The sequence below is a fragment of the Pipistrellus hanaki genome (assembly GCF_964339955.1).
Source record: "Pipistrellus hanaki genome assembly, chromosome: 1".
Lineage (NCBI taxonomy): Eukaryota > Metazoa > Chordata > Mammalia > Chiroptera > Vespertilionidae > Pipistrellus > Pipistrellus hanaki.
In genome coordinates this window covers 183,414,420-183,427,143 of record NC_140503.1, presented here as the reverse complement: position 1 = coordinate 183,427,143, position 12,724 = coordinate 183,414,420, and the positions used below count along the sequence as shown (strand labels likewise).

Below are 12,724 nucleotides of genomic sequence, written 5' to 3'. Positions count from 1 at the left end.
AGGGATCCCAGACTTCGCATTTCAATGTCAGTGGGCAAGAACAAAGCCGAACGCACATCCTGCCACGGGGATTGCATTTGTCAGCTGCCGTACTTACTACAGTTACTCAGACTGGTGTTGGGGTCACAAGGAGAGCTACCAGCACATGAATCAAGGCAGGAGTTGTAGAGGCATGTTTGGCCGTCTTCTTGACATGGAGTCTGACCTACAGGGGTGGGGGGGGAAGGTACATGCGCTTTCATCATCTGTGAATTCCTGACGCCGGGATCTAAAGGATCGAGGCTGTCTGGTGGAGCGGAGGAATGACACAACTTTAATTTCCTCCCAATGTCTCCGAGAATATTGAACACATGTTGAAAAGATGCCTTCTGGTTTAATTTTCCTGGCAACTAAATACGACACAATTATTTCGAAAGGATTTTGTAGGAATTTGGAAATAAGAGGCAACCTATCAAACACACATATACACACGCGCACACACACACATACACATGTAGTTGTTGCTTTTAATGAAAAAAAGAAAAGAAAAGATAGTGTTTTATATTTACATGGGTGCATATATTTGATTACAAAATAAAATTTGAAGAGAGACCAATATAAAGATTCTGAAATTGTGAATAGTAAATGATATTATTTTAAAGGCTCATTTGTTTCCAAATCCAGTCTTCCCTTTGAAAGAAAATATTTTTCCCAATAATAATTAGGCCATCAAAACACCAACACAATAAGGATGCTATCAGGGTACAAGTCCTGTGCAGTTGTGACCCCTATTTTCTGTGTGTCCTTGGAAAGCAATACCGGCCGAGCTGTGATGACCTGAGAATTGGGTTTCTAGATCCCAAATGAATGATCACAGTAATGTCAACCTAATGGCTTTTCCTTAAGGAATGTAGAGAGGAAACTGGTTTTCCCATTGATTTCCTGGTCCTTTGTAGATTACATGGATAAGATAATAAATTACTGCCATTCTCTTTCCATCTCTCTGCTGTTATACTCAGTTACTTTCAGAAATGTCAGCTGGAATCTAGAGACTCTTGCAAGGCATTTTAAAGTATAAACAATAGTATACACATGGTCATTCTTATCTATAACTAGAGGTCCAGTGCACAAATTCGTGCATGGGTGGGGTCCCTCAACCTGGCCAGTGATCAGGGACAATGGTGGGGTGGAGACCATGGGAGGTTGGCCCCAGCGACAAGTAAACCAATTGCCAATTCTGCAAGGTATAGGGATCCTTCCTCCTTCCTGTCTGGGTCCTGGGTACAGGCAAACCAGATTCAGGGCTGTCAGGGTCTTAGCAGCAAGATCTGGGTCAGTGTGCATCATAGTTACCGGCCAATTGGCCAGTTGTTCCGTCCTAACGATTGCTTAGGCTTTTATATATATATTATAGATTATCAAATAATTTGTATTATACTGGACTCTTTCTCCTTTACAAGTACCATTAATGTACAGTATATCATAACCTTGCAGAGATGTCATTCTTTTCCTTTTCTTTCTTTTTTTTAATGACAGTAGAGTAAAAAAAAAAAAAAAAAAAATTTTTTTTTGCAAGGCAAGCCAGGCTAATTTCCACACATTTAGTCACTTAAAAAAAATGTCATAAGACAACATGCATTCTTTAGTTCAGTATATGAGTGCCTGCTAAGTGATAACTTTATGTGACAGGGCACTGAGCCTTAAAAAAGATAAAAACAATGTCAGTTTATGCTCAAATTAGGGATACCATCATGAACAGAACCTCACAAGGCTATGTAATCTTTACTTTACTGGAAATACATATAAGAGAACCAAGCAAGAGCAGGAAGGGGAAAGCCTCTCAAAGGAGTTCTTCAGGCAGATGGGGCAAGTTAGGACACGAGGGAAGGATGGGTTTCCCAGGCAGACAGCGGAACATGCAAAGGCCCCAGGCAGGCAAGTGCAGAGGCTGGAGTCACTGGAGCTTCAGGAGACTAGACAGGAAGACAGAGAGCCCACCAAGCCCTGGGAGAAGGAGTCCCTGCTCCCCTCCCCAACCCTGTCAGGCAGAACCAGCCTGCAGTTACCACTGACAATCCTCCTGCAGCTTCGAGCTCCTCTTCCCACTCACCCTCTAATGCAGTGGCCCGTCCCAGCACCCTAAGCAAGCCCCGCCCCCTCCCTCCTTGGGACTTTGGGCCAAGAGGCTCCCTGTGTCTGAAATGCTTTCCTCCCATCCCACCCTCCTAGCTAACTCCACTCATTCTTCAGCTCTTAGTTCCAATAACTCTCCCTCAGGGAAGCGGCCCTGAGGCCCTTGGCCAGGGCACCATCCCATGTAAGGTCTCCCAGCACCCTGCCTTTCCTCACGGCGACTTCACTTCGTGGGTAGACACCAACATGCATACTTATCGTCTCTCCCCCCTGCTCGGGGCCTCAACGCTGTTTTACTTGCCTCTAAATTCCCAGTGGTTGACCACATATTAGCCCCACAACACACATTGATTAAGTTGACTTCATTAGAGTAAATAATATAAAGATGCCAAAATTTTACTTTTTGACCCATTTTATCTTGGGACTTTCTTACCTCTCACACCGGTAAGAAAGCAATTGACAAATCCTGCCCTTGTGCAGTGAAGAAACCAATATGATTTCAAACAGAGTTGAATTACGTAGAAAGAAAGAACAACTTGATCCAAAGAGAGATTTGTGGTTGTGGAAAATAATTTGCTTCTGAATTTTTAAGTTGTTAAAAACTTAGTGCTGCTTATGTATCATTGAATGTAATAGAGCTGTGATGAAAAGGCTCTCTCTGTATGTCTCAAATGCTTTTTTCATTAAAGCTATTCTAGTGATCTATATTCATCATGACAAACTAATTTAGCTACAGGTGACCCATCTTGTTAGCTGGGGATAGACGTACACAGCCGAGACATGCTTCAACATAAAGGCCGTGTAATGACAGCAAATATTAATTAAGTTCTCACTACGTGTCAGTAATGATGTGATCATTATTCCGAGTTTACAGACATGGAAACTGAGACATCGGGGTCAAGTAACTGGCCTAAAATCAACCAGATAGTGGGTAACACAGCTGGGTTTGAACCAGACAGCTGGGTGACTACAACCTTACTTTTAACCAGGCTATGGAGGTCAATGGCAAGGTCACTAGGACACAAAGGTATTGATTTTTAGGTCTAGAAATATTCTTACCAGCCTGTGCTGAGAGACACTTCTACATAAACTGGGGCTTAGAAAATCATCAGCAAGAGACTTGCTTTTCTGACAGAAATGGTCACATTTGAAAAACCAATTCATTTGATTTATGTTTTCTCTTTTGAGTTTCACAGATGGAGATAAGACTCCTTTTAAAGTGTGTTTAGCCCTGATCAGTTTGGCTCAGTGGATAAAGCATCAGCCTGCAGACTCAAGGGTCCCAGGTTTGATTCCGGTCAAGGGCATGTACCTTGGTTGCGGGCACATCCCCAGTAGAGGGTGTGCAGAAGGGAACTGATCAATGTTTCTCTCTCATCTATGTTTCTGGCTCTCTATTCCTCTCCCTTCCTCTCTGTAAAAAAAAATAAAATAAAATAAAAAAATAAAAAAAAATCAATAAAACATATATTTTTTAAAAAGTGTATTGCCTGGTAATTGAACTGCGTCTCTGGGCATGTGACTCTAAGAAGCTGTTATGTTTAATTTCAGAAGCCAGTTCCTGCTCATTGGAATTGAATTTAATCAGATACCATACTAAATACTAAACGCTTCTCTTTATCATAGCGCTGCTTTTCTCCATCAGTTCCCTGACGCTCCCCATGCTGTGTAAGAGTTTAACCTCTACCCTTCACCCTTGTGAATGGCGTTTCAGTGGGGGTTGCTTGAGGGAATTCTCCACAGGCTGCTTTCTGGCGGGCGGGGCCATGAGGACCGCTGCAGTAGGCCATCTGGAAACCTTCCTGTGGGAATCCTATTCATGCATCCGGTTAACTTCCAACACTTCGCTGGGCTCCCAGGGGAAGGCCCGCCGGGAAGGCAGGCTTCGGGCGCAGAGCACACACTTACCGTAGCTGCAGTTCCTCTCATCACTGCCGTCCTTGCAGTCCTCGTCGCCGTCGCACCGGAACATGGCGGGGATGCACTGGCCGCTGCTGCACTCCACCAGGCCATGGCTGCGGCAGGCTGGGGGGAGCCAGAACAACAGTCACGCGGGTGGCTAGCCCTCCTCTCAGTCTACAGGTCTTAGGAAATGGAGTGTTCTGACTATTCGAGTGTTCTGTATAAAGGAATGAGCGCATAGCTGATTTAAACGCAACAAGGCCAAGTGTTTCTGAAATGGAATGGTTTCTCTCTAGAATTTCTCATGCCTTACTGTAGAAGGCCGCCTGAGAAGGCACATGGACATCCTTTAAATTGTCAGCTGAGCCTGAGGCACTGGCAGAGTCCATGTCCCGGTTACACACCCACAAGAGGGCTGGGGGTGTTATTCAGTTTCTGACTTACCTTTGTCCAGGTATCAGCAGGGGCAGGTCTAGGCATGCAAATCCAGTAATGCTAGGGCCTAGTTAAGAATGCAAATAAGCTCCTTTGACCCTATAAAATAAACCTGCTGCGTGGCTCAGCCACCTTGCTCCATCAGAGAGATGGCGCCCACCTAGTGCCCAGCTTGATGAATCTATTTCTGCTTCTTGGTCTCTTTCTTTCTTAATCCCCAGCTCCTCCACTCAGGAACCTATAGTTTACCAGAAAACAGAGAAACAGCCCCCCGCACCGTACTAAATGTCACTTGGTGTGGGTTTACTTTATTTGATAACTTCACGATGGAAAGTAGTATTAAGGATGGTAGTAGTGAGGCTACTATTATGAAAGGCACAAGTCATTAAAAGTTCACTCTATGGCAATAACGTCGTTAAGAGCATTCTGTATTTAATCTCAAATCCCACAACAAGCTTGCAAGGGAGATATTACGGACCTGGCTTGGAGTAGGAAACTGAGCTTGGAGCATTTAGTGGCTGTCTCGCAGTCACATGGCTGTTACAAGGGAGGGTGGGAATGTGCTGGCAGGCTTCTCTGAGTTATAGGCCAGCCTGTCACTCCAGATAGCCTGACCTACTGATCCAAGGAAATGAAGCATAGGAAAGCGCATGCGGATACCTAGCTTACCATAAACACTTTATTTCAAAACTTGCTTGGGACAGCTGACATTTGTGGTCATTAATAGCCCGGTTCCTAAACGTTGTCTAAATTCTATCACTATCATCTTTTAGAGCACATGTGTCAAACACAAGGCCCGCGGGCCAAATCCAGCCCGCCAGGCCTTGCAATGTGGCCCACACCGCACTGCCATCACTGCACTCCGCTGTCAGTTTATGACATTGTCAGTTTATGACTGTTCAGTAAACCATTCGGCCCGCAATTTAGGCTGGATTTTAGATTTTGGCCCCTTCTCTGATTGAGTTCGACACCCCTATTTTAGAGCATCAGAAACCATGTTTTACATGACCTCAGCCTTCACCAAGCTACTGTTGAACATTAAAAGTCCCTATTCTTAAATCCAGGCTCAACACTGGAATCATTGTACATGAGCATCATGTCCTTGCTTTCCTTAGATCAGCCACAGTACAGTCTGCTCTGCGCTGCTGTGTTCGCTAAGCAAGGACTCTGGGATATTTCAGTTCATTTTTAATTCAGGGAAGGGGAAAGTCCAGCATTGCATTTGATAATTTATATGACTTTTCTTATGTCAAAATGCAAATCATGCACCCTGCATTTCTATTATTGCCTCAAATTATAGGCCACTTAAATATGCAATATCTTATATGCAACATTTATTTCTATTTGTATTGGACAGCAAGAGATGAAATAAAAAGCTTAATGCATGCATCCATGCATTGAATGCATCCTATTAACTCTTTTAGGTCGAATTACTTGCTTTTAACATCTAGCTGCTTCTATTCAATCATTCTCTTAATCTCTACTGAGTATAGTGCAGTTTCTAAAGGAAAAAAATAATTAGTAGCCATACTTGATTTTATTACCTAGATAGTGAAACAGCTACCCAGGGACTGTTCACTCACCCAGAATATGACAGGCAGTAAAGTTCCAATTGTTTTCACTCTCTGTGTAAGTCTATGAACATCGAATGCTCTCTTCTCCCTGGCAATTCTCTCCATGTTCTTTTACACATCAGGCCTGAGAACATGTTTGGAGGCTCCTGCAAGGAGCTCCTGTGTCATTTGCCTTAGAAAAGGCCCCCAGCCTCTGGGGAGAGCATCCCCTTTGACAAAGTCACGGGTGCAGAAAGGGGACATGGGAGCAAAGAGAGAGAGAAAACAGCCCCCTGCTGGGCCAGATCCAGCCAACAAAGCTTGACATTCTGGGGAGAAACGTGTGGAAGTCAAGTGCATCCACTACCTTGTCATTGTCCTCCCACCATTCAATTATTCTCTTTCTAGGCGGGGACCAAAGTCCAAGGATCTTTCCCTTGGAAGGCTATTTAGATGGTAAGCTGGAGTATGTTGCTCTACACAGGCAAGAAGTGGACAAATAAGCAAACAAAATCCTAGGGCACTCACAGCAGTTGACCTCGTCGGACTTGTCCAGGCAGTCCTGGTCACCGTCGCACACCCAGTCCATCGTGATGCAGCGCCCGTCCCCACAGCGGTGCTCCTTCGTGGGGCTGCAGTCTGCAGAAGGGAACGTCCTCGCGATGCAGGGAACCAGCGTGACGGGCACTTAGCACTGTCTGGCTCCTGGTTCCAACTGGGGAGCATCTACTCCAGTTGCCCTAACACCGCCAGCAACGCCCCCAGGCTGGGTCTGGCACAATGCACCTCCCACCCAAGCCTGCGGGCTCCTCGGCACCGTCACTATGACCCAGCATCTGTTCTTCAGATGAAACCTTGTCTAGCTTTCTCAGGACCCCAGCTATTGTTGTTTATTGTTTTGTCACTGTTTTCTTTCCTTAGGAGAAACAGTGGTTTTACACTGGCTCCAATAAACAGAACTGTGATTTGGATTTCACAAGGTAGAGAGCTGGTTGGACACATTTATTGTTTTCAGACACTCGCAGCCTGAGGCACTCTTTAGTCATACTCCTGGGCCTTTCCCAACACTCCCCCAATAGTCTCCAAAGCTAAATACTGCCCCACGCCATTTGCCCAGTGCCCCTCATCACCCAGCTTTCCCTCTGTTCATGTTACAAAGTTCCTATGTCATTCAATGTCTAACCTAAACATTTTGAGGTGAATCGCAAAGTCAAAAAGGTAAATAAGCAAGAGAAACTTTGCTGGTTTTAATTCAAAAGATGGTACTCAAAATTGAATAAGACCCTTTAAAAGGTAGGTTCATTCTTTAAAAGATAAGTTTTTTTACATAAAATAAATGTACCCTCTTAACCTTACATGTCACTACTACAGAAGGGGGTATGCAGGAGGCAGCCAATTGATCTCTCTCTCTCTCTCTCTCTCTCTCTCTCTCTCTCTCTCTCTCTCTCTCTGTTTCTCAATCTCCCTCTGCATTCCTTTCTCTCTGAAAATCAATAAAACCATATTTTTTAAAAATAAGGGGGCTCAAGGGACAAATACTATATCTTTCTGAAAAAAATTTTTCTCAAGAGTTCAAGATCTAAACATGAGCCACTGGAAGAACCAGAGAAGAAACAGAACACTTGTAAGGAGAAAATAATATTAACATATTCACAACCTGCAGCAGTCTTTCCACTCCACTTCTATAGCATTCCCTCAGTATGACTGTGTATTTCAGAGGCATTACATTTATACACAATACATAATTGAAAAAAAACTCTCCCTTTTCTAAAATTAAGAAACCAACTATTTTATAATTTAACCTGCTCATAATCGTATTAAAGAACAACAAGCTACATGTTCTTAGCGATAAATTCTGAAATGTTTCATGAAAACCTTAGGAAGACAATGCTACTTACCACAGTTCTGTTCATCACTCAGGTCCCCACAGTCATCGTATCCATCACACACGAGGCTGTAATTAAGACACTTGCCCGTGTGACAGCGGAACAGATTCTGGCTGCAATCTGAAAACAAGAGAGACCACTCAGGTACCATCTGAACAGAACATGATGTGATAGTAGCACGCTATGTAGCAAAAGCATATCAACAGGAGAGAAACCATAGTGACCACCTGGCCACGCCTAGTGCTGTACGGGTAAGGAGACTGGTGCAGAGAAATCCAATGACATGCTCAAGGTCACATAACAAGCTACTGCAGAACCAGGACTGGGAACCTCTGGCTCCCAAGCTATTGCTTTTATCACTTTCTGAGTCTTCATGTGACTTTCACTTTATGTCCCCAGAAAGCTCCTTTATAGTCAAATATGAGAAATGACATCCTCAAGTCATCTTAGTTCCCCAGGAAGTTCATGTTCATACAGAAGCAATGATGTTAGTAGAGGGTAAGTAGCTATTTCCTAAAAATGTTTCCTTTGCAATGGAAGTCTAGTTTTGCCCATGATAAGCATAAACACAATGGAGAGAAAAACTTATTTTGATTATAGAGTCATTCCTTGCTTTCATACAAACATGACCCCTTAAGTCCGTGGTCGGCAAACTGTGGCTCGAGAGCCGCATTTGCCATTCTGTTAATTAATGAGTTTGCCGACCACTGGGATAGGGGCTTAATCACAAGAACCAACAACAGCCTGTAATTATTGGAATCGAGAGTCTAGGTCAGTGGTTGGCAAACTCATTGGTCAACAGAGCAGCTAACCGTGGCTCTCGAGCCACAGTTTGCCAACCACTGCCTTAAATCAATGGAGTGTTTCATAACATGATCTTTAAATAAGCAAGTACTGTCAGTAGAGTATGGCAGCAAGATAAGAATGAGTGATATGCAGATTCAAGAAGCATTTAGTTTAATGTTGGAATAAACATGTGGGGAAATTTTAATACCAAGATACATCTTGTTTTGGGGCAAAACAGAACTCATATCCGAGTTCTGCCATCTACTAGCCATGGGAATTTGTGTGTGTTAGTTAAAAATCTATGAGTCTCTGAACTGACCTATGAAACTAGGATAAGATCATTAGTTAATACAGCTTGAAAATAGAGATTAATAAAATAATGTGTATAAGATATCAAGATAATTCAATAGGAAAAGAATACTCTCCAACAGATGATAATAAGAATGATTAGATTTTAAGTGTACAAAACTCAACTCTGACCTTTACCTCAAATTATACACACAAATTATCTCAAAATGAATCATAGATTTAAGTGTAAGCCAAATTATGAAGCTTCTAGAAGAAAATATAGGATGGGGGACGATTTTGTTCTTTGACCTTGGATTAGACAAAGAATTCTTAGGTATGCCAACAAGGCATAGGCCATGAAAGAAAAATTAATAAATGGACCTCACAAAGTTAAAAATATCTGCATGTCTAAAAATATTAAGTTCTGTATTGTTTGAATTTCTGAGCATGCATCAATTTTATAAAAACAAGACAGTATTCTCCTAAAAATGTATTTTACACAATTATTACATTATTAAAATGAAAGTTCTTTTAATAAACATTATTCAAAAGTAAAAAACAATAACTAGAATTAAAATGCTGTTAAAAGAATGAAGATAATAGCCAAAGAACACATATGCATAGCCCATGGACACAGAAAACAATGTGGTGAGGGCCCGAGGGAGGTGGGGGCAAGGTCTGGTTGGAGAGGAACAAAAGGGGGGAAGTTAGGGGTTATCAGTAATAATGTCAACAATAAAAATAAAATATTATTTAAAAAAGAAAATGAAAAGGTAGACAAACTATATACTGAAAAGATATTTGCACATCATGTATGTGATAAAGTATACATGGAACTCTTACACTCAATAATAATAAGTCCCAATTACAAATCAGCAAAAGATTTGAATAGAAAGTCTTCACAGGAGACATACAAATGGCAAATTGGCACATGAGAAAGTGTTCAATATAATTAGTTATTAAGGAAATGCAAATTAAAACCATAATAAGATACTATTATACACCTCCAAAATGCCTATAATAAAAAAGACAGACAATAGCAAGTATTGGCAAGGATTCTGAAAAACCATGTAAAGCTGTTTGGCAGCTTCTTAGAAAGTGAGCTATCACTTTACCATATGATTTATGAATTCTACCCTTAAAAATCTACCCAAGAGCAATGAAACATATATCCACACAGAGTCTAGTATGTGCATTGTTCATAACAGCATTATTCATAACAGCCCAAAACTGGAAACAATCCAAACACATTATGAATGGATAAGTAAGATGTAGTATACTCATATGATGGGATACTACTCAGAGTTAAAAGTATTGATTCATGTGACAGCATAGATGAACCTCAAAAGCATTATGCCAAGTGAAAGAAAGCAGACACAAAAAGACTACAGATTGTTTGATCCACTTATAAAATTTCCATAAAAAGCAAACTTATAGAGACAGAGATCAGAGCTGTGGTGATCTGTGGGTGGAGGAGTAGAGTGTTTCTCTGTGGACTGGCTGCACATACCAGTAGGTGGGGAGGAAATCTGGGGGGAGATGAGGAAGTTTTAGAAGTAGACTGTGGTGATGGTTGCACAACTATAAATTTACTAGAATCCAATGGGATACATTTATGGTTTGTAAATTCTACCTCAATAAAACTGCAAAACTGTTTTAAATTAATATATGTAAAAAATACCTGCATTGGTTATAAAGTAGATTTTTGAAGTGTATTATCTTTTCCCTTATTTGAAGTGAAGTAAGTACAAAGATAGATTCTTGAGTCTGGAGAGAGATCATGGGAGATGGGCAGAAGTGTGGATGGCATTTAAACTTCACCATGTCTCAGGTAGAGGGAGTAACAAGAACATGGAAGAGGAGAGAAAGGAGGGTACATTTGGGGATCAGTCTAGTTGGCTGATGAAGACCAAGAACCTAGTTATCAGTAGTACAGTCCCCTGAATTCCAGCTGATCACTTCTCCTGAAGCAGAAGCCTTGTCTCATACGATGGGCTCTATTTTTTTTTTAAGTAAGTTACTTAAATTTTTTAGAATAACATCATTTTAGAAACAGAATAGGCCTTAGAAGTCATCCATTTAGCACCCTCATTAAAAAGATGTTTTGTGTACACAAATACACATACATGTGAATACTTATGTTCACACTTATATACATGCAGAAATTGTAAGTATTCATTTTCATTTCCCCTAGGCCGAATAATTTTCAAATGAGATTTAACCATCATAAGGAAAAATATAAGAACAAAAAAGAGGTTCCAGTTTCACCTTGAGAGAGCTGTACTACTTCCCCCCACTTAGCAGAGGCTGCTAACTCCCCGCTCTGCACCCAATCACTGACTGGGACTACTGCACAGTGGAAAAAGGTTCTGACCTTTGTGTTCTTGCTCACCAAGCAGAATTGGGAAATCTGTGCACCAAGATACATATGTTTTCTTGAAAATTTGTAAAAGGTCTTTTTTTCAGTTTTCTTTTGTTTTCACCTGAATTACCCTTGTGGGACATTTTGAAGCAGTATGCTAGAATATATAATAACAAGTATTCTCAACTTGACCATTAATGCCAAAGTACTCGCATTCCCTGAAAATGGTGGTACGGTGGAGGGATGGCATATTTTAAGCCATATGAGTTAGGGTTTTTGTTTTGTTTTTTTTTTAACCTGAATACTTCACTTCTTCTGATGGTAGGACTGGGGCATCAAACAGTGGTTCTCAACCTTTTTAATGCCATGACCCTTTGATACAGTTCCTCATGTTGTGGTGATCCTCATCCATAAAATTATTTTTGTTGCTACTTCATAACTGTAATTTTGCTACTGTAATGAATCATAATGTAAATATCTGTGTTTTCTGATGGTCTTAGGCAACCCTGCTAGCGGTTGAGCCTAAGATAAGCTGCCCAGGGCCACCTGAGGCTCAGGTAACCAGGGCCGGCTGAGGCTTGCGCTGCGGGCAGTGGCAGCAGCAGAGGTGTGATGGGCGTCACCTTCCCCTGATCGCCAGGTCACCTCCCACCCCTGAGGGCTCCCAGACTGTAAGAGGGGGCAGGCCAGGCTGAGGGACCCCCTTCCCTCTAGTGCATGAATTTTCATAAATGAAGATGACTCAAGCATTAAAAAAACAATTCCTTGTTATTTACACACACAGGCTCAGATTCAACTTTCCACTGTTATGGCTTACTTGGTTAGAAGCCATTCTCAGAGGTTAGATACAAAATTAGCTACATTTGGAAAACAACCTGTTACCTCCCTAAGATCTGTGTGACGAGTAAACACACAGAACCTGAACTGGAGGCACTGCACAACCAGAAATACACAGCCAACAGCAAAGATCACAGTGCCTCCTTTTAGGGGAGTCAATGTTTATTTGGACTGAAAAGAAATGTTGTCAGCGCAATTTGGGGCCAACCAATGAAAATATTCAAAAGCTACTCGCTGTGATTTTCTTGCTCAATACAAGCATACTTTTTCATGACCTGGGGTAGATGTATTTCCAGATACAGATCATTTTTCTTAATGAGAGCTTGACACAAAATGTTACTCCTGAAGTTCTTGCATGCTAATATTTATTTCAGTGTGGCACCTCACACGATTAACTTTTGTGTCTTCACATGATCATGAGATTAAGGGGGAAAACTAAGGAACAGAAAACCTTTTATCAAGGGTTTCACTCAATTTGCTCAGTCTCTATGAGTCTGCAAACAGCCATGTGTTGCCTCATTTCAAGGTTCAGGTATGGATGCTCAATTTCTCCCCCTAAGCCC

The 12,724-nt window shown here is 41.7% G+C and overlaps 1 protein-coding gene across 2 annotated transcripts in view; it reads right to left on the bottom strand.

Moving 5' to 3' along the window:
* The window catches only part of CORIN (corin, serine peptidase), a 188,154-nt gene that overhangs the window by 60,246 nt on the left and 115,184 nt on the right, over nucleotides 1-12,724 (bottom strand). The window contains exons 8-11 of one of the 2 annotated variants that reach the window (XM_084899835.1): nucleotides 7,901-8,008; nucleotides 6,531-6,641; nucleotides 4,021-4,137; nucleotides 98-205 (exon numbers count right to left, since the gene is read on the bottom strand). In XM_084899835.1, the coding sequence (XP_084755961.1) occupies nucleotides 98-205; nucleotides 4,021-4,137; nucleotides 6,531-6,641; nucleotides 7,901-8,008 (444 nt within the window). The remainder of the gene's footprint in view (nucleotides 1-97; nucleotides 206-4,020; nucleotides 4,138-6,530; nucleotides 6,642-7,900; nucleotides 8,009-12,724) is intronic. The other variant, XM_084899836.1, reaches the window with a different exon arrangement.